This window comes from Neomonachus schauinslandi, chromosome 10 (genome assembly GCF_002201575.2).
Source record: "Neomonachus schauinslandi chromosome 10, ASM220157v2, whole genome shotgun sequence".
Taxonomy (NCBI): Eukaryota; Metazoa; Chordata; class Mammalia; order Carnivora; family Phocidae; genus Neomonachus; species Neomonachus schauinslandi.
Window position 1 is genome coordinate 2037657 of NC_058412.1, and position 22826 is coordinate 2060482.

General features: G+C 50.7%; 1 protein-coding gene across 1 annotated transcript in view; it reads right to left on the bottom strand.

The window, feature by feature from the left end:
- The window catches only part of EIPR1 (EARP complex and GARP complex interacting protein 1), a 141519-nt gene that overhangs the window by 115346 nt on the left and 3347 nt on the right, over window positions 1-22826 (bottom strand). Inside the window, 2 exon segments of the mRNA XM_044918650.1 lie at window positions 2960-3131; window positions 13945-14028. Coding sequence (XP_044774585.1) covers window positions 2960-3131; window positions 13945-14028 — 256 coding nt within the window.

The following is a 22826-nucleotide window of genomic DNA, read 5'->3' on the forward strand; positions in this document are numbered from 1 at the left end:
CAGCGCTGCCAGGATCCTGCTAGGCCGTGGGGCCTCGCGACCACGGGGACTGTGGGGGAGGACGATGTGCCGTGTTCGTGGCACCTTCCCATGCAGTGAGCCCGGCGCCAAGGTGGGCTTTGGTCCGAGGCTGTGGGAACCCTGAGCAGCCTGTTGGAAGACAGGGGCACACAGAGGATGATGCCCGAGAAGGCTCAGACGGAGGGGAATGTTCTGGAAATAGGAGGGAGGGTCCTTGTTAGGAGGTGGCAGAGGGCTAGGAAAGCCAGGCAGCGGGCTGTGTGCAGACAGCCCCGGGCAGAAAGCAGGGCGGCCTGGCCTGGGTACTGATGGCAGAGGGTGAGAGAAGGAACTGAGGGAGGCCACAGTAAGCACAGAGGAACCCGCACTCAGTGGCTCTGAGGTGCCCAGTGTCCCCAGTGGGCAACAGCTGCTCAGACTCAGAGACTCCACTGTCGAGAAAGCAGTCCAGGGGCAAGGGCTCGGGCGGGCCACTCAACGTTTGCTCACACCTCAGGACGATCAACAGGCCAGAGTGCAGTAACAGGAAGGGTCCGTCAGAGGTGGGCGCAGACGGTGAGGGCCTTCTGCTTCCCCGGCGGGAACCAGGGCAGACAAGAGACCATTTCGGGAAGACCCGTGAGTCCGGCTTCGTCTACGAACTGCGGACCCCGCTTCACGAGACCCTGCCAGCCTGGACCAGACGCAGAGGGCTTCGCAGCCCCCACGTGCCTGCAGGGGGTGGTGCCCGGCCGCTCTAAGAAGCACAGAGGGCCGGAGGGCAGGGCCAAGAGCCTGCAGGGCAGAGACGGATGGGGCACCAGGCCGAAGCCCACTCCAAGGCCTCCAGCAGCGTCTGCCTTTAGGAGTGGTCACGGCTCCTTTGCCCTCCCATTCCCCCCATGTGAATGCATGTCACCAGCTGTTACCCCACACCTGTCCCAGCCCTGCGTGACGGGCCGGTGCTTCACAGCCTCCACGGGTCAGAAGACGGAGAGGAATGCGCCGCAGGCACTGACCCCAAGGCCAGATTACACCCAGACGCCAGATGCACACCTGCAGCTGACCAAGGCTGGTGCCGGCACCCCCGAGCTGGTGGCCAGGTACCTGGAACGACAACTGTGCTCTGCACAGATGAGGGTTGGGGCCCCTGGGGAAGCAGGCGCTGCTCACACACCAGGGGCCGTGATGGCCACTCCTAGTGTGACGCCTCTCTGCAATCTGCTCCCATGAGTGTGCGGGCAAGACCAACGGCCTGCTTCTAACTGGCAGGATGGAGTACAGGTGGTGGGAGGCCACTCCTGTGATTCTGCCGTGCTCTACGGCGAAGCTAAAGGTACCTGGGGGTAAAATTAAGATCAGCTGGTCTTAAGCAAAAGGGAAATTGGTCAGAACAGTTGGAAAGTCACTTTTCTAGAAGAGAGCACCTCTACTTTCAAGCTCCCGTGCACCGGGGGCGGAGGCCGCAATAGCAGAAACACCAGGGTGGTGGGGAGACAGTGGACCCACAGGCAGGTGCAGGGACAGCTGGCCTTACACACAACACGAAACGGCATCGGGCTGCCGAAGGGGGGAGACGCACAACCCCGAAGAGCAAGGGTGCCGGGGCGCGGGGGCGGGTGCGTAAGGGTCAAGGCTGTTACATCCCAAATACGCTCTGGGAAGATTTCGGGGGGCAGGGCCTCCTCTGTCACAATCGGCTGGACATAATGACCTTGGTCCGAGACACAGGCACAAGGAAGACACAGCGGCCTCTGCCCGAGAAGCCCCCCAACACGCTGCCGACGGGGGAGGAGGGAAAGCCCGAACGGGCTCCCGGGGAGGCTGTTCTCGGCGAGGGCCGTAGTGCCAGTCAAAGCGACGAATAGGAGATACAGAACATAAGGGAATCAGGGGCAAAAGAACCTTCAGAAAACAACTCTGCTGCCCCAAAGAAATGAAGTGCTAAAAATGCAAAGGTAGGGGCGCCTGGGAGGCTCAGCTGGTAAAGCATCTGCCTTTCATCAGATCAGGTCATGATCTCAGGGTCCCGGGATCGAGTCCCACATCAGGCTCCCTGCTCAGCAAGGCGTCTGCTTCTCCCTCTGCCTCTGCCCCTCCCCCCCCGTTCACTCTCTCTCTCAAATAAATAAATAAAATCTTAAAAAAAAAAAAACCACAAAGGTAGATGTGAAATTAAATAGAAAGACCCTCCCCGGGGAGCAGAGCATCCCAGCAGGGGTTCCTAGACGCGGTGCGCCCGGGGAGGCAACAGCAGAAGACAGCCACACACACTAGCATCCTGAGGCTGGGCCAGGAAGGGAGAGTACACTGAATGTGGGACCCGTGTGCAGACGCTGCAGAAGGCCCATTAGCCAACCGGGAAGGCTGATACTGAAGGAAACACTTTAGAGACTACACAGCACAAAACAGACTTTATTCTGCTTGCAGAGAAAGATGGAACCTGGGGTTTTCCCAAAAGCCAGAATTTGAATACAATTTACGGACGACAGAGAAAGGAGAATGGAGGAAGATGCGTGGCCAGCTGGGCGCCAGACGTCTGGGCTGACACAAACGTCAAAGGCCCCAGAGACTTCAGAGCCAAAGAGCACATGGGGCAGAGGCTTATTAGGAGCACGGACCCCCCCACACACATACACATGCACACACATGCTTGCACACACACACACGCACACACACATGCACACATATACACAAATCAGCTACCCTCGCAAGGAGCACAGTGAACTAATGTAGGAGGACCCCTGCATCTGTCATTTGAGACCCTCCAGCACATCACTCTCCTGCCCCAGGGGGTCAACGTGCCTGGAACAACTGTGACTCCAGCCTCCGGTCTCAGACTGCGGCTCATATTAACTGTGACAAGCGTCTGCCTACAGCATCACAACTTCTCTGTGCAGCCCCTGTTCCCATCATCAACCCCTGTAAGTCAGGCACTGGTCCATTAACAACGTAAGACCAATCTTGCAGGTGCGTTTCAACACCTGCAAATACTCACGTTTATTGTAGCACGTGGCCAGCACACCTCTGTCGGCAGGGCTGGTACTAATGTGCCAGATCTCACCCACTTGATGGAGGAGGACATTTTTATTTAGAATGTTATTTTCGTCATCAAAATCTATGATGTGGATCTACAAATACAAAAAAAGAGCACATCAGGACTTCACTTCCCGTGTACCTTAATTAAACTCCGTGATCACAAACAATAACCAAAAGCACCTTTAACATCTTTAATTGTTATTGTTACCACACTAACAGCATACACTTCTGTGAGTTCACCTCCCTGTGTTCTTCTCAAAAGACAGGTCTGAAATCCCCACAGAGTATTTTTAAGTTTGCAAGCTTACTGCCCCCATTATATCCAGTGCTAAAGAAACAGGACAGCCAAAGCTCTGTCCTCAGGTGGCCCCAGCAGGCCATGGCTGGCCTTAGGGCTAGGGCTGTCAAGGGTTGTGCAAATGAGCCTAGCGCCTCGGCGAGCGGCCTGTGGCCGTGCGACACACGGAGCCCCTGCCCAGCCAGAACCAGGGCCACCCGCACAGTGCTCACGCCAGATGGGGCATAACTCAGCTCATGCACCGGCAGTGACAGAGGTGGGAAGGGGTGAGAAAGCATTCCACACGAACACATCTTAAACATCTTTCCAGAAAGGAGTCCGACAGCTGCCAGTGCTTACAACTGCATGATATACAAATGTAATAGTATTATATTTTAGCCACGAAAAATTAAATATGCTCCTGCCATGCTTTTCTGGACAATTTTTTACAGGAATAAAATGATTTTCACATTCACACTTTTATCAGCACCCAAGTCAATGAGAAAAATAAAACATTTGTTTTAAAAATAAACTTATACTAAGAAAATATTCATGGATCTTCATGAAGATCTATATCCTGACATGTTCACTGCGGCATTGATTATCACAATGAGTAATTAGAAGTCAGCTTAATGTCTGGCAATAGGGAATTGTTCAAATAAATTGTAGTATTTGACTGTAACGTAATACTACAAAGCCATTCAATATGCTATAAAGGACTATTTAGTGCCAGGGAAGAGGGTCCATAACATATATTTAAGGGGAAAAGAACGAACAGAGCTATGTGAGGGCTGTGTGAAGTGTCTGTGTAAAAAGCAAGCACGCCCAAACCAGGAAAGAGCCATGAGGTACATGGTTATCCGCGGATGGTGGGATCGTGGCAGGTTTTCCTTTACTTCTTTGTGGTTTCTTGTATTTTTCACATTTTGTGTGTGATTAATATGCATTATTTTGCAATCAGAACATTAAATGCTGTTTTAAAAAATGTTTCCATGACACCCAAAAGCCTCAACACTCAGCACTTGGTTCAGAGAGCCTTGTTCTAGTCTTTACTGCTTCCTCCTATGCCCGGTTTTGATGGAAAAATAACCTCCAGTCCCCATGAGGGGTAGCTCTGGATTCAAATCCCACACTAACACCACAAGCCTGTGTGACCCTGCGCCTCAGTTTCCCACGTGCACGTTGAAGATGAAGGATCACAAGAAACCAAATGCAGGCATGCCTGGAAAACCACGGTGAAGCCAGCACACTCATGCCTTCCCCCTGTCCTCTGGGGGAAGAGATGAAAAACCATTCCTGCTATTTTTATTTTTAAAACTGCTTTCAGGGGACGCCTGGGTGGCTCAGTCAGTTAAGCGTCTGCCTTTGGCTCAGGTCATGATCCCAGGGTCCTGGGATCGAGCCCCACATCGGGGTCCCTGCTCCGTGGGAAGCCTGCTTCTCCCTCTCCCGTTCCCCCTGCTTGTGTTCCCTCTCTCGCTGTGTCTCTCTGTCAAATAAATAAATAAAATCTTTAAAAAAAAAAGATGTATTACAATATGTAAATAGGAACTATATAAATGTTCCAATTGAAATAACTGCATTTCTTAAGTCAAACAGAGAAAGACATGTATCATATGATCTCACTGATATGAGGAATTCTTAATAGAAGGAAACAAACTGAGGGTTGCTGGAGTGGGGGGTGGGGTGGGAGGGATGGGGTGACTGGGTGATAGACACTGGGGAGGGTAGGTGCTCTGGTAAGCGCTGTGAATTGTGCAAGACTGTTGAATCTCAGATCTGTACCTCTGAAACAAATAATGCAATATATGTTAAGGGAAAAAAAAAAAGAAGAAGAAGGAGGTAGCGGGAGGGGAAGAATGAAGCGGGGGAAATCGGAGGGGTAGACGAACCATGAGAGACGATGGACTCTGAAAAACAAACTGAGGGTTCTAGAGGGGAGGGGGGTGGGAGGATGGGTTAGCCTGGTGGTGGGTATTGAGGAGGGCACGTTCTGCATGGAGCACTGGGTGTTATGCACAAACAATGAATCATGGAACACTTCATCTAAAACTAATGACGTAATGTATGAGGATTAACATAAGAATAAAAAAAAAAAAAGAAAGAAAGAACTGGATTTCTTAAAACCTGTCCCAGAGAATAAATGAAGAACACAAAAATTACGGAACATTATATAGTTCTAAAAATCATGAAAAACACGGGGCATCTGGGTGGCTCAGTCAGTTAAATGTCTGACTCTTGGTTTCAGCTCAGGTCATGATCTCGGCGTCATGGGATCCAGCCCCGCATCTGGCGCCACACTCACTGGGGAGTCTGCTTCTCCTTCTCCCTCTGCCCCTCTCCCCACACCCTCGTGTGTGCACACACACCTGCACACATGCTCTCTCTCTCTCAAATAAAATCTTTTTAAAAATCATGATAAAGAGCAATTATAAATACGAAAAATGTTATGAAAGCACTAAATTTTACAAGCAGAACACAGATACAAGGCAATATACAAAATCGGGAATAATTTTTGTGTTATTAGGGTAAAGAGGAAATTTTTTTCTTCTTTTCTTTATTATTTGACACATTTCCTGCTTATTTGGAAATTCATTAAGACTGAAAACATGAATGAATGCGCTTAAATGTACTGTTTTTCTGTTCCCTAATCTATCGCTCTGCAATGCACTCAAGCGCTAGGAGCCCCACAGCTGGCAGCACCAGAGTTCTGGCATCAGAATTCCCGTTTGCTGGCTCAGTCTCCCCCCCACCCCGGAAGAAAGCGCCCCCGTCCCCTGCACCAACTCCCAGTGCCCTGCACACCGACCTCTGCCCCCTGGCCCGGGACCTGTGGCTGCCAGGCTCTCCTGCCTAGCCCCCTCTCCCCCTGCTCCAGGTCACTTTCATCTGGGGAAGGGTCCTCCTTCTCAGCACCTCGCCAGGACACCCTTTTCTCCCGTGGGAGGACATGAAACACATGCTGTCCACAGGCTCCAACACCTGACCCAAAGTTCCTCTAGGCCCCTTTCTGCACTTCCAGGTACACGGACACAGCAGGAAGGAGGGACACAGCTAAGACCCCCGCCCAAGTCCACCTCTCCTAATCTGACACACTCTCACACTACTGCAGCCCTTAACCTTCACCTTCAAGCTTGACAGTCCTGAGATTTTTCCACATATCCTCATTTACAGTGGGTCCTAGGCAGGCCCACAGGATATGTCCTCATGAGATGTTTTAATCTGGGTATGTTCAGAAAGCACTGTAAGACATCACCACCATAAACAAAGAGATCAGAGTAACAATGGCTAACACGTAAAATGGGCCAGGCACTATGCTATTTGACATACATTATTTCCATTAATCCTTAAAAGAGACATGTAATCATTAGGCATAATCTACAGGTGGAGCAACCCAGGCTTAGAGAGTTGACGTGGTATGTCTCATGCAGTTAGAAACAGGATTCCAGAGCATGTGCCCTGAACCCCCACACCATCTGGGGCACAAAGAGGCTCCCCGTGCTCCCCTGGGCTTTGCACTGCAGCCTGTGAGCAAAAATCAGCTCCTGACTACAAAGAAGGAGACTGTGTCTCAAACTGGCTGTTCTCAGGGCACCAACAGCTCCCCAGCTTACACGGATGTACAAAGAAATATCCTGTGGAATACATATATGCAGTTACAGGGCAGTTATGAAAACAATTCGAAGAAAACACTACAACTAGTGAGTGCAAAAGATTATAGGGGCACAAAAAAAAAGACCAATTAATGTTGGTTAAGAGGGTCGGGCAGACATGTGGTCGTCTGGGTAGTGCTTAATCATTACTTTAAATTCTTCATGCTAGGGACAGCTGGGTGGCTCAGTCGGTTAAGCGTCTGCCTTCGGCTCAGGTCACGATCCCGGGGTCCTGGGATCGAGCCCCGCGTCGGGCTCCTCGCTCAGCGGGAAGCCTGCTTCTCCCTCTCCCGCTGCCCCTCCCTCCTTGCTTGTGCTCTCTCTCTGACAAATAACTAAAATCTTTTAAAAAAATAAATTCTTCATGCCATATCTGAGTTTTTAAAATGTTTTAACAGCTTATAATGAAGATCAAACTCATACATTCTGAATTACCATTATTAAGTATTTTAAAGTTGGACTTACTAGTGTGGGGCTAAGGGCACAGATGAAGATGACTCTATAAAAAGGGGTAAGAGCCACAAAATTCATTAGGAAGCCCGTGAAGATGTTACCACACTCTTACAAATGAAAAAAAAAAGAAAAATTAAAAATAGGGATAAAATTGGAAATAAAAAATTAAAAGCTCCCTTCTTAGGGAAAGTTAAGGATCCGGTGGCTTGGCCTTGGGCACATCTTCCTGCCAGGGGCCCGTGAGCCAGCAGACCCCATGCCACACCGCCCACCACAAAAAGTGAATAGGCCCCTCCCGGCAGTTCCTTATGAAGAACACAGCACAGCAGGTGGCTAGACCTGGAGACAGCAAGTCCTCTTGCCTGTCTCACACCTCCAGCGCGCTCTCCTCCTAGCTCAAGTCAATACTGGAAAGCTCGGTTTCAGCTGCAGTCCCTTTTGCTTCAGGGGGACACACAGGATGCACGGTGATCCGAGACTGGGGGACCTGCATCCAATTTGATTCTGCCACTTCCCAGCTGGTTTACCCTGAACCAGTCATTCACTCTTTCCGGGTTCTTCCTTCAGCATAAGCATACTTAGGAAAATGGATTCCTAGGATTTCTTTATTCTACCTGAAACATATCGTGATCCTTCAGCTAAGACTTGAAATGCTAAGTGAAAGTTATTATCAAACATACTATATGTTTCCCACTGCTGATGATGCCCACACGGCTACCATTTACCTGTCTGTATTAATACTCCTTCCTGAAGCAAATAAGCCCCAGTATATGACCATCCTTTGTCCATGAAGCCAAACTATGCTTGGCAGCCAGAAGAAAGAAAGAAACAAAAAAGACCCGTATTCCACACCCTCTTGGTGCCCAGTGAGGGCCTTTCTTGGCAAAGCACTGTCTCCATCCATGTGGGCGGCCGTAACAAACACCACAGATGGGGTGGATTATAGACAAGAGGAATTTAGTTGTCACAGATCTGGGGGCTGGAAGTCCGAGCTCAGGGTGCCACAGCGTGGTCGGGTCTGGTGAGAGCCGTCCTCCTGGATCAGACAACCACCCTCTCCCCATGTCCTCACGTGGCAGAAGGAGTAAGGACGCTGTGGGTCAATCCCATTCATAACGGCTCCACTGTCATGACCTAAGCACCTTCCAAAGGCCGTACCCCCTCCTACCATCACCGGGGGGGTTAGGTTCCAACCTATGAATCCAGGGGGAAATAAACACTCAGACCTTAACAATGGACAGGATGGAGGTCCTTCAGAGCATCTGCTACAGGGTTGGGGAAAAAGCTGGAACCAAAACAGGTCACTGGAATACCCCCAGCTGTCTCTTTATCATCACACTTTTAGATATAAATCTAACAACTAAAAAGATATAAAGTAGAATTCTATGTTTTAAAAAGAAATTCTGAGGTGTAATCAATACTTGGAAGAGGGAGTGGGGAGGGGGAAGTGGAAGGAGGGGTGAGGGAGGAAAGGGGTTTCAGTTTCAGTTCGGGGGGCGGGGGCTGCTGAGAGTCTCGATGTCTAACAAAGGCCCAGGCGATTCTCAGGGTAGCCAATGACAGAGCTTGCAGGCAGACGGGGCTGATGAACAAAGCTATCCGTTATCAAAATACAAATACAGAAAAATGGAGTTTACAAATTAAAAACAAAAGTTAAAAAGGAAAAGATCGATCCAGGGGAAGAAGCCACTGTGTGTCACTCCCTTCAGGGATCTGTCTTTTCACTGACCGTGCTGGGAGAGGACAAGTCTGCGTCCCCTGTCACCCTGGCACTCATCCCCCAGCTACAGAAGAAACAGGAAGTTAGCAATAGGCAAAGGAACTCTTGGGGAAAAGCACACTGCAGAAGCAAGTAAACCCCTTCAACCTGGAATCCCTTGTTTTGAGTCTCTGCCTAAAGTCCCCCACTGGACAGCCAGTGAGCACACAGTCCCCGCGGAAAGAACCCCACCTTCTCCACCTACCCATGAAGGGGAACCCAAAAAGATGAAAGACTCCACACACTCATCCTGCTCCCAACACGGAGCCTTGTGCAAACTAAGGGCAGAAAGTAAAGCAGTTCATCTGACAAAAAAAAAAAAGGCCCGCAACTGTGACAGCTCCAAAAATTTTCAGAAAATAGCACAGCTGAATTAATTAGACCTGGTTCAGGGACTGGCACTTTCTAGGGAATTAATGACTGCCCAGGAGCTGATGGCCTGAGGTGAAGCCAGGGGCCATTAACCCTCACCAGCCAGCCAGCCAGCCAGCCAGCGGGAGGCGTGGGAGCAGGGCCACAAGGCCAGGGCACCCCGGCCTGGGCGGGGTGGCCTGATCTGCGGATGGCGATGGCTCCCATCACTAGCACCGTCTGTGTGGGTGTCTGCAGAGAAGCGTGCAGGATGCCTTTAGGACACGGACCCCAACCACCCCGTGCTACAGGTGGAAGCGGCGGGGGTGGGGGGGTGTGAGGAGAGCAGCTGTGTTTCTGCCCTAAATTTTATGGCATCAAGGATGTAGCTGTCTGGGAACCTTTCCTGAATGTCCAGTATGTGACGGCTGCTTGGGTGCTGTGCTTCCAGACCCCGGTGCCACCTGCTGTCCCCTTCCTTTCAGAGCTTTCTTGTCCCACCGCTGGGGAAGGCTGCAGCCATGGCCGAATCAAAGGGTGGGGGGTGAGTCTGCTAGCCTCCTGGCTCCACGCCTGGTTCCCCAGATCGAGCACAGCTCGATCACCTGTGAAAAACCTCATACCTGCTTAGGACCAACCCCCTACCTGCTTAGAAATGGGATCAACAACACCTGTCCACTGAGGTCGCAGGTGTGGGAATCGCCCCCACCCGGCCCTGAGCGGCACCCCGCTTCCCCATCCTGCAGGTGTGTGCCTCTCTGACCTGCAGTCAACTGGCAGGGGCGCAGGACCCACCTTCCTGGCCTGTCCCGGCACCGGGCTGTGCCCGCGGGAAGCGCGCACCCGAGTGGGTGCTGTGGGCATGGTTACCAACACCCTACACAGACCTACTGCTCAATGTGGAGGCACAGAGCCGGGAATCCCCATCCTCAGAGCCGCTCAAAGACCCCTGGAGCGCAGGTCCCCCCTCATGGTCAGCAAACAAGCAGAGAGGGGCTGCAGGATTCAGGGTGTGTGGGGGCCAGTTTTCACCACTTACAAACGCACTCCATAACCGTATTCTAATGAGAACATCGGTGGGCGGGACACCTGGCTGGCTCAGTCAGATGAGCCTCCGACTCTTGGCTCGGGCTCAGGTCACAATCTGAGGGCCGTGGGATCGAGTCCCCGATGGGCTCTGTATTCAGCGGGGAGTCTGCTGGAGATTCTCTCTCTCCCTCTGCCCCTCCCTCCCGATGCAGGCTCTCTCTCTCTCAAATAAATAAATCTTTAAAATTAATAATAATAACATCGGTGGGAAACAGAGGAACAACCGTACTGCTTCTGGAGGGCAGTGGGCATGGCGAATGCTGGGGGCGCCCTCTGGGGGCATCCTCTGGGCGCCGCCTGGCTGGCCGCAAGCCCCTGCACACACACATCCTGCGTGGGAGAGAACGTGCTGCGTGGGAGGGGAGCCAGGCCCACCACACAGGAGAGAAACACACATCGCACAGCAGAGGCACGTGCATGGGACATGTGAGCTCGGAAGGTGTGAGGGGAACACGCGGGGTGGGTGTGCAGGGGCGCGAGCTCAGGCTCTGGCCCTCCTCTCACTGCCTCTCAGAACCGTGACTGCCCGCGGCCCGCGTCTGCCCCACCACCTCGCTGAGCACGCAGCTCGGAGCACAAACCACACACACACAACATCCGCGTTTGTTGGACGAGTGCACGCGTGCACGCACTCCCGACGACGTCACACGCTTTCCCAGAAATGGGGACTCTTTGATACCCATCATGTGGAGTCACCCACGAGAGGCCGCTGCAGGCGAGGCGTGGAACCAGGAGGCTAGCAGACTCACCCCCCACCCTTTGATTCGGCCATGGCTGCAGCCTTCCCCAGCGGTGGGACAAGAAAGCTCTGAAAGGAAGGGGACAGCAGGTGGCACCGGGGTCTGGAAGCACAGCACCCAAGCAGCCGTCACATACTGGACATTCAGGAAAGGTTCCCAGACAGCTACATCCTTGATGCCATAAAATTTAAGTTAAATATTTGCCTTGTCCGTGCCCTACTGGAAAGTTGGGTTCTAAGACTGACTCTTAATGACAAAAGTCATTCATTTCACTAGGTCCAAGGACGGATGGCTGTATTCTGGAAACCAGGACTGTCTGTGTCATGAAACTACATTGATGCAACAGGACATACAGAGCTGTAATCGGCAGCGCGCTGCGGGACGCTGACCTCACAACCCGGGGAGTCCCAACTCCCTGCACGGTGCTCCCCACGGAGCCTGCAGACACCTTGCTCCAACAGGATTTAAAGAGGATTAAAGCACATCAGGTCATCTGGGGCTGCTCCTCTCTTGGGGCCACAACTAAGTCTGACTTGTGGATGCCCTCGTTGCTTCGTCTGGCCTTTAATTCACTGAGCATCCCTCATGACATCATAGTAATTTCTTCCCTAATCTCAGAGTTAAAAACTGATACCTCCACCAAAACGTTCCAAGGGACAGCCTCAGGACCGAGCGGAATTGACAAGCAGGCGGGTGAGGTGAGGCGCTTCGACCCCGGCAGACAGGGCCCTGCGGGGCTCCCCAACACCTGCCGTGTGACGGCTTCCGGGGTCGGCGGTCGGCCCCACACGGGAGCCACGAGTCCGCCTTCAGACTCCCCCCCAGCGCCGCTCCCGCGGGGCCGGGCCTGCACCACAGCATCTGCCCGCGGGCGCCCCCCCCAACCCGCAGCCCCGAGGCACCCCGTCGGGTGCCCCCCCGACCCACACAGCAGCCCCCACAGAGCACAGGCTCCTCTTCCCCGCAAGATGCCCACTGGAAGCCATTTAATAAATCCTCCTTACCTGACATTCTTCCAGAAGGAAAATGACACACACGTTCAGAAAAGTGAAAATTAGGAAAACAATCTACCTCACAAATGCTCACATCACCCAAAGGTAACCGTGGCTCAAATTCTGAGGCCTTGTGGCCTGTTTCCGCCTAGACTTTGCCGCACGTAAGACTCAAGTCTGTACTTTATCCTCTGCCATCCTAATCGAGGCATAACTGACGTAATATTCTATCAGCTGCACGTATACATCCAATGACTCAACGTCTGTAGCTACTGAAAAATTATCTGCTTTTTTAACACTACTGGGATCACACAATGTATACAATTTTAACATTTCACTGAATCATCTAATGATTCTTAAATTATGACACTGATAAGTTTGTAACTTAACGAGCAGTCAGTAACAAGCACTCCACCATGAGGAACCAGGTTCAACCGGGTCCAATCGTGAATCTGCCACCATAGACGGCAGCTCCATCCAACCTGATACTGGCAGGTGATTGCTGCTAACTGTTTCACAATTATTCGTGCCATTACAACACTATTCCTTGTATAGAAAGGTCTTCCTAGGGGCGCCTGGGCGGCTCAGTCAGTTGGGCGTCTGCCTTCGGCTCAGGTCATGATCCCGGGGTCCTGGGATCAAGCCCTGCATCGGGCTCCCTGCTCAGCAGGAATTTATTTATTTATAAATAAATAAAATCTTTTTTAAAATAAATAAATAAATAAATAAATATAAGTTTTCCTATGTTTTGGGTATAGGAAGTAAAGGTTACATAATATAAACATTTATTTATAAAGCTCTACACATAGGTCACCAAACTGTCAATCTAAAGTCTCTCCTAACAGGAGAGAGGCAATGTCGCTACTCCACACCCAGCAGCAGACTCTTCCACAGCTGTCTTAAAGCCACTCCCCCGTGGGACAGTGGTAACTGGGCAGAGGCCCTGCTCCACGGCACGTGGCCGTTTGCACATTTCCCCCAGGATCCAAGACAGTTCACATCCTCACAACATCCTCAGCACCCGTGGTGTACAGAGAGCAGATGGCTTGATCGCTGTCTTGGCAATGAGGACCATGAAGTCCAGTAAGGTTAATCCATTCAGTCAAGGTCATACGTTTGTGTCCAGCCACGAACTGAGCGCTGGTCTGTGAGTAGCCAACACTCTCTCTACAAGAGTGGCCAGAACAGCCCCTCCCGGAGTGCGTGGCAGTGAAAGCCTGGAGCTCGACGGGATTATGGCCTCATCCAGGCTCGGCTGGAAAGAATGCTGTGAGCACTTACAGTGGTCATCCACCACCGCGAGCAGAAACAGTGGTGCCGACCACGTTCCCTGGATAGCTTATCAATCACTTACACAGCAAACCCTACGTAACCACAGACTAACACTATGACAGTGATGCTACAGAGTAAGTTTAAATTATTGAATTCAATTATTACATACAGTTGGATATTTAAATCCCAGTGAAAGTTTTATTTTGTTTGTGTGGCATTAATTTTCTCAAATGTTGTTTGAAAAATCAAGAGCAAAATGGTTATAAAACTAGGAATAGGCTTAGTAATTAACATATATACATTTGTCAAAAATAGTTACCTGATTATCATATTTAAGAGACTGCGTCCCAACCAAAAACCGAATGGCATCTGTTTCTGCAGTCTGAGGTGTTAGAGCACGGGCCTGCAGGAGGGAAGGAAAATGCACACACATTTAAGATGTTAGATGTAACAGAGACAATAAGGCAGTTACCTCCTCTACTGCTGCAGGAGTATCAATTAGTACAAAGTGCCCACTAGGCAACTTAGAAATGTGTATGCAAAGCCTCCATCTTTTGTATACTTTGTGACACCACAATTCCATTCAAATGCGTATATGGGCACGAAAAATAAGCAATAAAGATGTAAATGGTATTTTTAATAAAACCATAATTTTCAACAGAAATAGACTGGTGGAACAAATCATCTTTCAACAGTACAGCAGAAAATGGTTCCCAGCAATGGCAGAGCAGGTGGTTTAAACCAAGTCTCTGGCAGAGGACAACTGCAGAAACTAAACAAAATACTCTGAATTTGTTTCAAGGCCTCCTTTAAGGAGCTACCACAGCGATGAAGGAATGCCAAGATCTTGGAAAGGGAGGGAAGCTTAGAGAGGCAAGCCTGACCTCTGGCCCCCTTTTGGCTGGAGGCATCTGTCAGTCTGGAAAGTGTGGCTAGCAGCTGACACTTCGGAATGCTTCTGACAGGCTCATGGACTGAGGGTACAAACATGGAGTGCAGGGCCCACCACGGAGAAGGGGCCAGCAAAGCACTAACACTCAGGGTGGGATCCCATAGGGCACAGGCCAGGAGTGAAGGTGAACAAGAAGGTCAACCTGCACAGACTAACGCTCCAGGTCACCTTAGTCCATGACTGGATTTTAAGTGAACTGAGCAGGATGATGCTCCTGGGCTGGCCAGCCACCTGCCAGAAGTAACAGTAAATCCTCTGGAGGAAGACAAAGACCTCCAAAGTTTCTACAGTTTTTCTCACAATGTCAAACACTCAATCAAAAATAACTAGTCATACAACAAGTCAAAATCATCTGATCAAAAGCCAAACAATAAACAACAGAAAGGGACCTGCTGAGCATTCAGATGATCAGGTTCTCTGGGAAGCAAGCTGTAAATCATCAAGCTTTGTGCACAGACTTGCTGGGAACACTCTTGGGAATGGCATCATGGAGGAAGCAGCAGTGAAGGCATCAAGGAAGCAGGAATGTGCAGAGGACACAGAGGAACTGCAGTGCCCACAGGGAGGCCAGAGCTGGGATGGTCCCTCAGAGTGGAGCTATCATGGCCAGGCCCATCTATTGCCCAGCCCCCAACCCCATCGATCAGGCATTGGAAGCAGGCTGTCCCTGGAGAGGGGTGTGACTTAGGGCAACATGGCTCCATTCAGCTGAGGGCACGTTCTGGGATTATGGGTGACTGATAGCTCTCAGTGGGTCCTGCTTTAGAGTTTGCCCTCTCCCTCTGCCCCCTTCCCCACTCGTGTGTGCTCTCTCTCTCTCCTTCTCTTGCAAATAAATAATCTAAAAAAAATAAAATAAAACGGGGTTGGAGAAACAGTAGAGCAGTCGTCCTAACCATTCAGTCTGCCTGGTTTTGATTTGGTTTCCACGACTGGGGTGAACAACAAGACCTTTTCAGTGTCCACTGCCAAAAGGTTTGGAGACAACGATTTCATGTCATGCTCTCAGAAAACACAACCATAGCCCCTATATCCCAACCCCTCCTCACAAAGGGTTGCTGGCACAAAAACATCAACTACCAGAATACATTTCGGTGACAGCAAGAAAATACATGTCCAGAACAGTATTCACATTATTAGGCATCTGGAGGAAAAAATCCATTCTAGCCAATATGCCTACAACCTGTTCAACAAAACTAGACTGGAGTCAGACCTCTTCACAAAACTGATGAATTCTTTTGAGTCTATATACCTTCTGCCAAAAATGCACATACATACACGTAGAATTTTGCACATTATACCACAAATTCACAGACCCCCTGAATCCTACTTAATTAGAACACCACTTGGTTAGAGAAAAATGGTGAGGAAGCATCCACCCCATTGCAGAGATAAACCCCCAGCTGCTCAGAAGGCAGAACCCAGGTCAACAGAGGGGATGCGGGATGGGTTCTACCTTCAAACAAGAACACTAAGACTTAAATGGAGGTACCTGTCATCATCCCAGACAGAAAAAGCCTGAAAGTCCCCAAAAACAGGGCCCAGAAGAGGACTCATCTGAGAGGAAATGATTATTTTCCATGAAAAGACTTGTCTGTGCTTAGAGTCAGCAATCGTGAGCTGACTACAAAATGCCTGCACGGTGGCCACGCATGGAAGGTACCACAGAGGGTAAGACAGTAGCCCTGCCCTCAGGAAACAGACCTGCAGGAGACATCGGACAAGACCCAAACAGAGCAGGTGGGAAATGACTACGTATCGGCCCCTGGCCCAGACCGCAGCAGCAAATTAACATTTATCAAAACGCACCCACGAGCTCAACTTCAGGCAGAAGACAGGATTAAATGCCATCACTGGAAAACAGAAGAACACCAGAAAGAAGTACGTTGTGTTAGTGGCCATGAGACTGGACAAAAGGGCAGCTCAGCGCTACAGAGGCTGCTCAGTGCCATCACGAACCAGCATTCAACCTGCTTCATCCTGAAGCAATTTACAGAGCCCAGAACTGCACCTCTGGGCAGGACTATCAGTAAGCATGCAAGGAAATAAAGTCGAAGAGATCATGTGTTTCAGAGACAAAAGCTACCACAGTTTTAGAGAAGTACTACAAGCCTGACACTACGCATTCTGTCACACACAGTAAGCCACTTCTTTTTTAAAACACTGAATAGGAGGGGCACCTGGGTGGCGCAGTCGGTTAAGTGTCCAACTCTCTGTTTCAGCTCAGGTCAAGATCTCAGGGTCATAACATCGAGCCTCATGTCGGGCTCTGCGCTCAGCTCAGAGTCTGCTCAAGATTCTCTCTCCTTCTCCCTCTATCCCTTTCCCTGCTTGCACACTCATGCACTCTCTCTAAAATAAGTAAATAAAAATAAAAAACTGAAGAGAATTATTCTTACAAAAGAATCTAAACTGAATCTTTAAAAATTACAGTGAAATCTCAAAAACATTGAATCTAAGATCTTTTTAGTACTTTATTAGGTAAAATTATAATAATAACTTAACTCTGGCCATTTGGGTGACGGATGTGTATCCATAATTCTGGTCCTGTGATGAAGTGAATGATCAAATGACCTTCCTACGTCTAGTCATAATGATGATTTTACGGTGTTCCAATGACCTCATTGTTACAAGATCAAATTGTAGGGTATAATAGGTCATAAAACATCTCCGTGTATTTTACCGTGGTTCATCTTCATAATACAATGAAGGAGACCCAAAGTCAAGATGGATAATATTATCTCTACTTAGAAGATAAAGACGCTGAGGACCAGAGAGGTTAAGTGACTCAGTCATGGTCACAAAGCTCCTAGAGGAAGAACCACCCAGACTCCCAGCCTTGAGTCTGGTTCTCTTTCTGTTATGCTGATGCAGGGACCCGGGAACACGGGTACGATATTTACACACGGGACTGAAGGCAGAGCACAGGCCACTTTATTATCATTCCATGCCCTGTTCTCAAAAGAAGGGCCATGGCACTTTCCTGACACAGCCGTCCTTCCACCCACCTCACCGTTTAGTGAGCCAACCCAGGACAAGGCAACTGGAGATGCTGAGAAGCCTGGCTCTCACCGGAAGCGCTCTGAAAGTTCCACTCCGTGACAAGAGGCACAAATCCCAGACCTCCCAGGACTCGCCGAATACTAAGCATTCCCTTGGGAAATTCAAAACTGTCTTCATGTGCTTATTAGTCTGAGCAAGTAAACGCTCCCTCTGGTGAACGTCCAGCCCGGTTCCTCATCAGAACTTCCCCCACCAGGCGCTGCGCCCCAGGCAAGTTTAAGGTGATGCCGGAAGGCGAGGAGGTGGAACAGGACTTGTGCTTAAGCAGCAGAGACAAGGGTGGGTTGAACCTTCTACAGTGGGCGGTCTCCCCCCAGAAACAGCCTCTTTACTGAGAGCTGCCCCAGATCACTAGGATGACAAGCCAGGAAGCTAGTGACCACCCGATGCCCTTCCTCACACAGCAGATCGCCTCCTCAGCGATCTGGCAGATCACTTTACAAACACAAAAGAAAGAGCGAAAAGAAGGTAAAGCCCCAACTTCTTCACTCTGTGCTAGCTGAGTACCTACTTCTCTCCGTCTCCCACACCCAAAATCACAGAGGTCCAGAGTGCATAAGAGGAACACTAAACCTCTTGAGCTACTCATGGATAATTGTGGCAACAACACTGCTCCTGGGGACATGCTCACTGGCGTGTTCACTCACACACTCACTCCTATAAGTGCAAAGGCTGACCATTCAGCTCCACCAAGGGGCTGCCGCCTGCCCCTCGCCCACTCTGCTCTGCACTGCCAGATCCTCTGGAGGCCCCAGTGCAACCCAGCCCGACCTTACAGCAAAGAACTCGCCTCATACTTGAGCAGCAACACAAAAGCCATCGGCTGGCCTCCTGGAGATGTCGCCACCTGCCCTCCTGCCCAGAGAAGGGGGCGCCCCTGCCCTCCTGCCCAGAGAAGGGGGCGCCCCTGCCCTCCTGCCCAGAGAAGGGGGCACCCCTGCCCTCCTACCCAGAGATGGGGTGCCCCTGCCCTCCTGCCCAGAGAAGGGGGTGCCCTGCCCTCCTACCCAGAGATGGGGTGACCCTGGCCTCCTGCCCAGAGAAGGGGGCGTCCCTGTCCTCCCGCCCAGAGACGGGGAGCCCCTGCCCTCCTGCCCAGAGAAGGGGGCATCCCTGCCCTCCTGCCCAGAGATGAGGAGCCCCTGCCCTCCTGCCCAGAGATGGGGCAGCCCCTGGTGCCCGCCTGCAGCACACAACATTGGGCAGCCCTCTCTCTTCTCTGTCCCTCTCCTCTTCTCTGGCTTCTTCTCCTTAACTAGGAAAATCAAGTCCCATGTCCCCTTGTCCTTTGAAAATATCTCACCTTCACTCATTTGCTTCTCAAGCTGCTGCCAGACCTCCATTCTCCCATTCGCTGCCAAGCTTAATGGTGGCATAGACAGGGGGAGCCTTCCTCGCCCTGACCGGTTCCTCCCCGTCTGCTGACCTGGCCTCACTGCAGCCAGCCCGTGGCACCGCCCTCCCTGTGGCCTCCAGCGTCACAGCCACCAGATGCCCTTGACATGAGAGCCCTCTGTCCCTTGGCCCCCGAGGACCCAGTCCGTCACCACCCAGCCCCCTGCTCACGCTGTGGCTCTGTGCCCACGGTTCCATCCCGACTCTCCCAGGCCACACTGCCCTCCTAGCAAGCCCCCTTCCCACAAGCGTCATCACTATAACCAGGCTGGTGACTGCGCACCCACTAACCAGTTCCGCGGCTAACAGCCCCTGATCCCACCTCTTGCCTACCAGGCCAACCACACGGGAACCCCTAAGCCCACATCCCGCCCTCCCTAGCTCCTCTCCAGCCACACCGCCACCCCTCCCCACTCCTTGCTTGAACAGCATTTCCACAACCTCTTACCCAACCTTCCTGACATGAGTCTTTATTCCAGGTCACCCTCCACTTCCCACCTCATCAAGTCAAATCGGGCCCTCAGGTTTTCGAGCAGTAGGCCAAAGTCTTCATTTCGCTCTTCTAAACCCTAGGGAATTACACAAAAGCAAGAACAAGAATAAAAAGCAGAAACAGAGACCGTCTTCAATGAAACTCGGAAACATCTATAATCCAAACACATGCCATAAGAAGAAAGACTTGAAGGTAGAGGTCAGAGCCGAGAGGGGGGTTGAAGAGGGCGGGCGCTGGCGACCCCCCCCCACCCCGCGAAGACACGGCAGGCACCGCGGGGATGGGACAGCATGACAGCCGCATGGCTGGTGGCAAGAGTCAGAGCAGGCTGAGCAGGCTGGGCATCCCGTCTGAAAGCACTCTGGCCCCACAGAGTGGAGGGGTGCCGCACTGTGGGCAGCCAGCCTGGGCCATCGTCTTTGCCCGGGGATGAGTGAGGGCTGCAGATTCGCTCACAAACCAAAGCCTGGGCTGCAGGAATTCCCGCCGGTCTGGAGCCTGGGCCAGGCCCAACTCCGCGTACAGAGCCTACCGCAGCTGGACCGGAAGGCTCGCCCGCGAGACACCAGGATCGGAGGAGCTCAGGAGCCCTGCAAGGGCACCACCAGGAGGGACAGCGAGGCGGAACAGCAGGAAGACCTTGGAAGACACACACGCACTGACCACATGCTGCCACGGAAGAGCCAGAGCTCATACTATACAACCAGGATACGTCTATAAAACCTAGCAGAGCAGTCACCTCTTCAAAAATGAGAGAAAAAAAGAACAGGAAAGTAAAAGGGGACAAAAATCAAGACACAGCTTGGAGAAGATAAGGCACGGCAACCGCAGGCGAAGCCTGGGCTCAAAGAGCTCACTGAGGGAAACGCAGGGCCACTGCAGGAAGGACACAAGGCCGGACCCCCACTCACAGCAGGGGATGTGGGCAGGGCTAAGAAAGACCCCAAAAGTTTCAGGTAATAAAAGACATCGAGTTCAAAACCGTAAGATACCCGGAAAACAGTAAAATCAAGAAGTCAGTGTTCAGAAGAAAATTCATGGTCTAAATGCTTACATTAAGAAAAAAGAATGACACGGCGCCTGGGTGGCTCAGTCGTTAAGCGTCTGCCTTCAGCTCAGGTCATGATCCCAGGGTCCTGGGATCGAGCCCTGCATCGGGCTCCCTCCTCGGGGGGAAGTCTGCTTCTCCCTCTCCCCCTCCCGCTGCTTGTGTTCCTGCTCTCGCTATCTCTGTCTCTGTCAAATAAATAAATAAAATCTTAAAAAAAAAAAAAAGAAAAAAGAATGACAACAAACAAATCAGGCATGCAACTGAAGAGTCTTGGAAGAACACCTAAGGCTGTTCTGGATTCTGCTCTCCACACGGGGCTCCAGGAGGGAGGGTTGCTGGGTTGGTGTTTGATTCCTTCTCTGCCCTGTTCTAGGGCAGAGAGTAATGCCTGGCACACTGTAGACCAGAAGTACTTGTCGACCGAATAAATGAATGAATTTCCTAGGAAAATACAAATGACCAAACCTAACCTCAAAAGAAAGGAAGAAATCAGAACAGCTAGTGACACACATCCAAAAGCCAGTGCTGGGAGAGAGCCCGAGGCTCAGGAACGGGCAAGGTGGACACACTCAAGCCACTTCAGTGGGGCACAGTGGTCCCTCGGCGTGTCTGCTGAAGGACCAGTGGCCCTCGCAACCAGAGAAGGTCTTCTTTTCTTTTTTTTTTAAGATTTATTTATTTATTTGAGACAGAGAAAGGGGCAGAGAGAGAGAGAATCTCAAGCAGACTCCTGCTTAGCGCGAAGTCTGACGCGGGGCCCTATCCCACGGCCCCGAGATCATGACCTAAACCGAAACCAAGAGTCACACACGCAACCAGCTGAGCCACCCAGGTGCCCCGAGAGGGTCTTCTTAATGCCAAAAGTTTCAAAGAAATAAGCGTGCAGGAGAGAAATAATCTTATTTGTAGAGACTTTTGAAATAGTCATAAAGAACTACAGTTCTGTTAACTGAGAACTGCAGATTAAACTCAAACTGGGAAGGCTGATTTCTCCTGCCCAGTACAGGGAGAGTGTGTGTGAAGACATCTGAAGTCTCATTTACACTATTTCAAATTCAAACAATGCTGGAGAAACATCCATAACAAAAATTACAATCATAATTAGAATAATGTATACAATATTCAAATATGCAACAAATCTATAAAATGTAACTATAAGATGGCTTTGTGCTAAAATGTGTCACTGTTAAAATGCGGTATCTCTGTGCCTAATTTGGGACCAGTCAATCCAATTACCACCTGACCATGGTTACTGGACGTCCTGTAAAATAACTCTCCCCCCTTTCAGAAAAGAGTCCTAAGGGCGCCTGGGTGGCTCAGTTGGTTAAGCGACTGCCTTCGGCTCAGGTCATGATCCTGGAGTCCCGGGATCGAGTCCCACATCGGGCTCCCTGCTCAGCAGGGAGTCTGCTTCTCCCTCTGACCCTCCTCCCTCTCATGCTCTCTGTCTCTCATTCTCTCTCTCGCAAATAAATAAAATCTTAAAAAAAAAAAAAAAGAAAAGAGCCCTAAAATCCAGCCCAGAAGTGGTAGTATATTCCTTGTATTATTAATGTAAATGAACTCCAGTAATCATCTTGCAAAGCAAGTATGATAGGAACAGCACACCAGGCCGGGATCGTCTAGACCAGTAATACAAACACAGGACAAAAGGATGCAAGACAGGGAACTGGGACACCCAGAAGACAAACAGCAGTTGTACCAGCACATGGCCAGCAAGCACACCATTCCCCAGGAAATTCGGGATATGCTTATGCAAAAATAAGGTGTTAAACTTAAAATTCTGGGTGCCTGGGTGGCTCAGTCAGTCAAGCGTCTGCCTTTGGCTCAGGTAATGATCCCTGGGATCGAGCCCCACATTGGGCTCCTTGTTCAGTGGGTACCCTGCTTCTCCCTCTGCTGCTCCCCCTGCTTGTGCACTGGTTCTCTCTCTCTCTGACAAATAAATTTTTTTTTAAAGATTTTATTTATTTATTTGACAGAGAGAGAGAGACAGTGAGAGAGGGAACACAAGCAGGGGGAGTGGGAGAGGGAGAAGCAGGCTTCCCACGGAGCAGGGAGCCCGATGTGGGACTCGATCCCAGGACCCTGGGATCAGGACCTGAGCCAAAGGCAGACGCTTAACGATTGAGCCACCCAGGCGCCCCTCTGACAAATAAATTAAAAAAAAAAAAAAAATCTTTATGAACAAGTGGTAAAGAGAAGAAACAGTTTTAAGTTGAATGTGGTGGTTGTCTAGGAAACAGA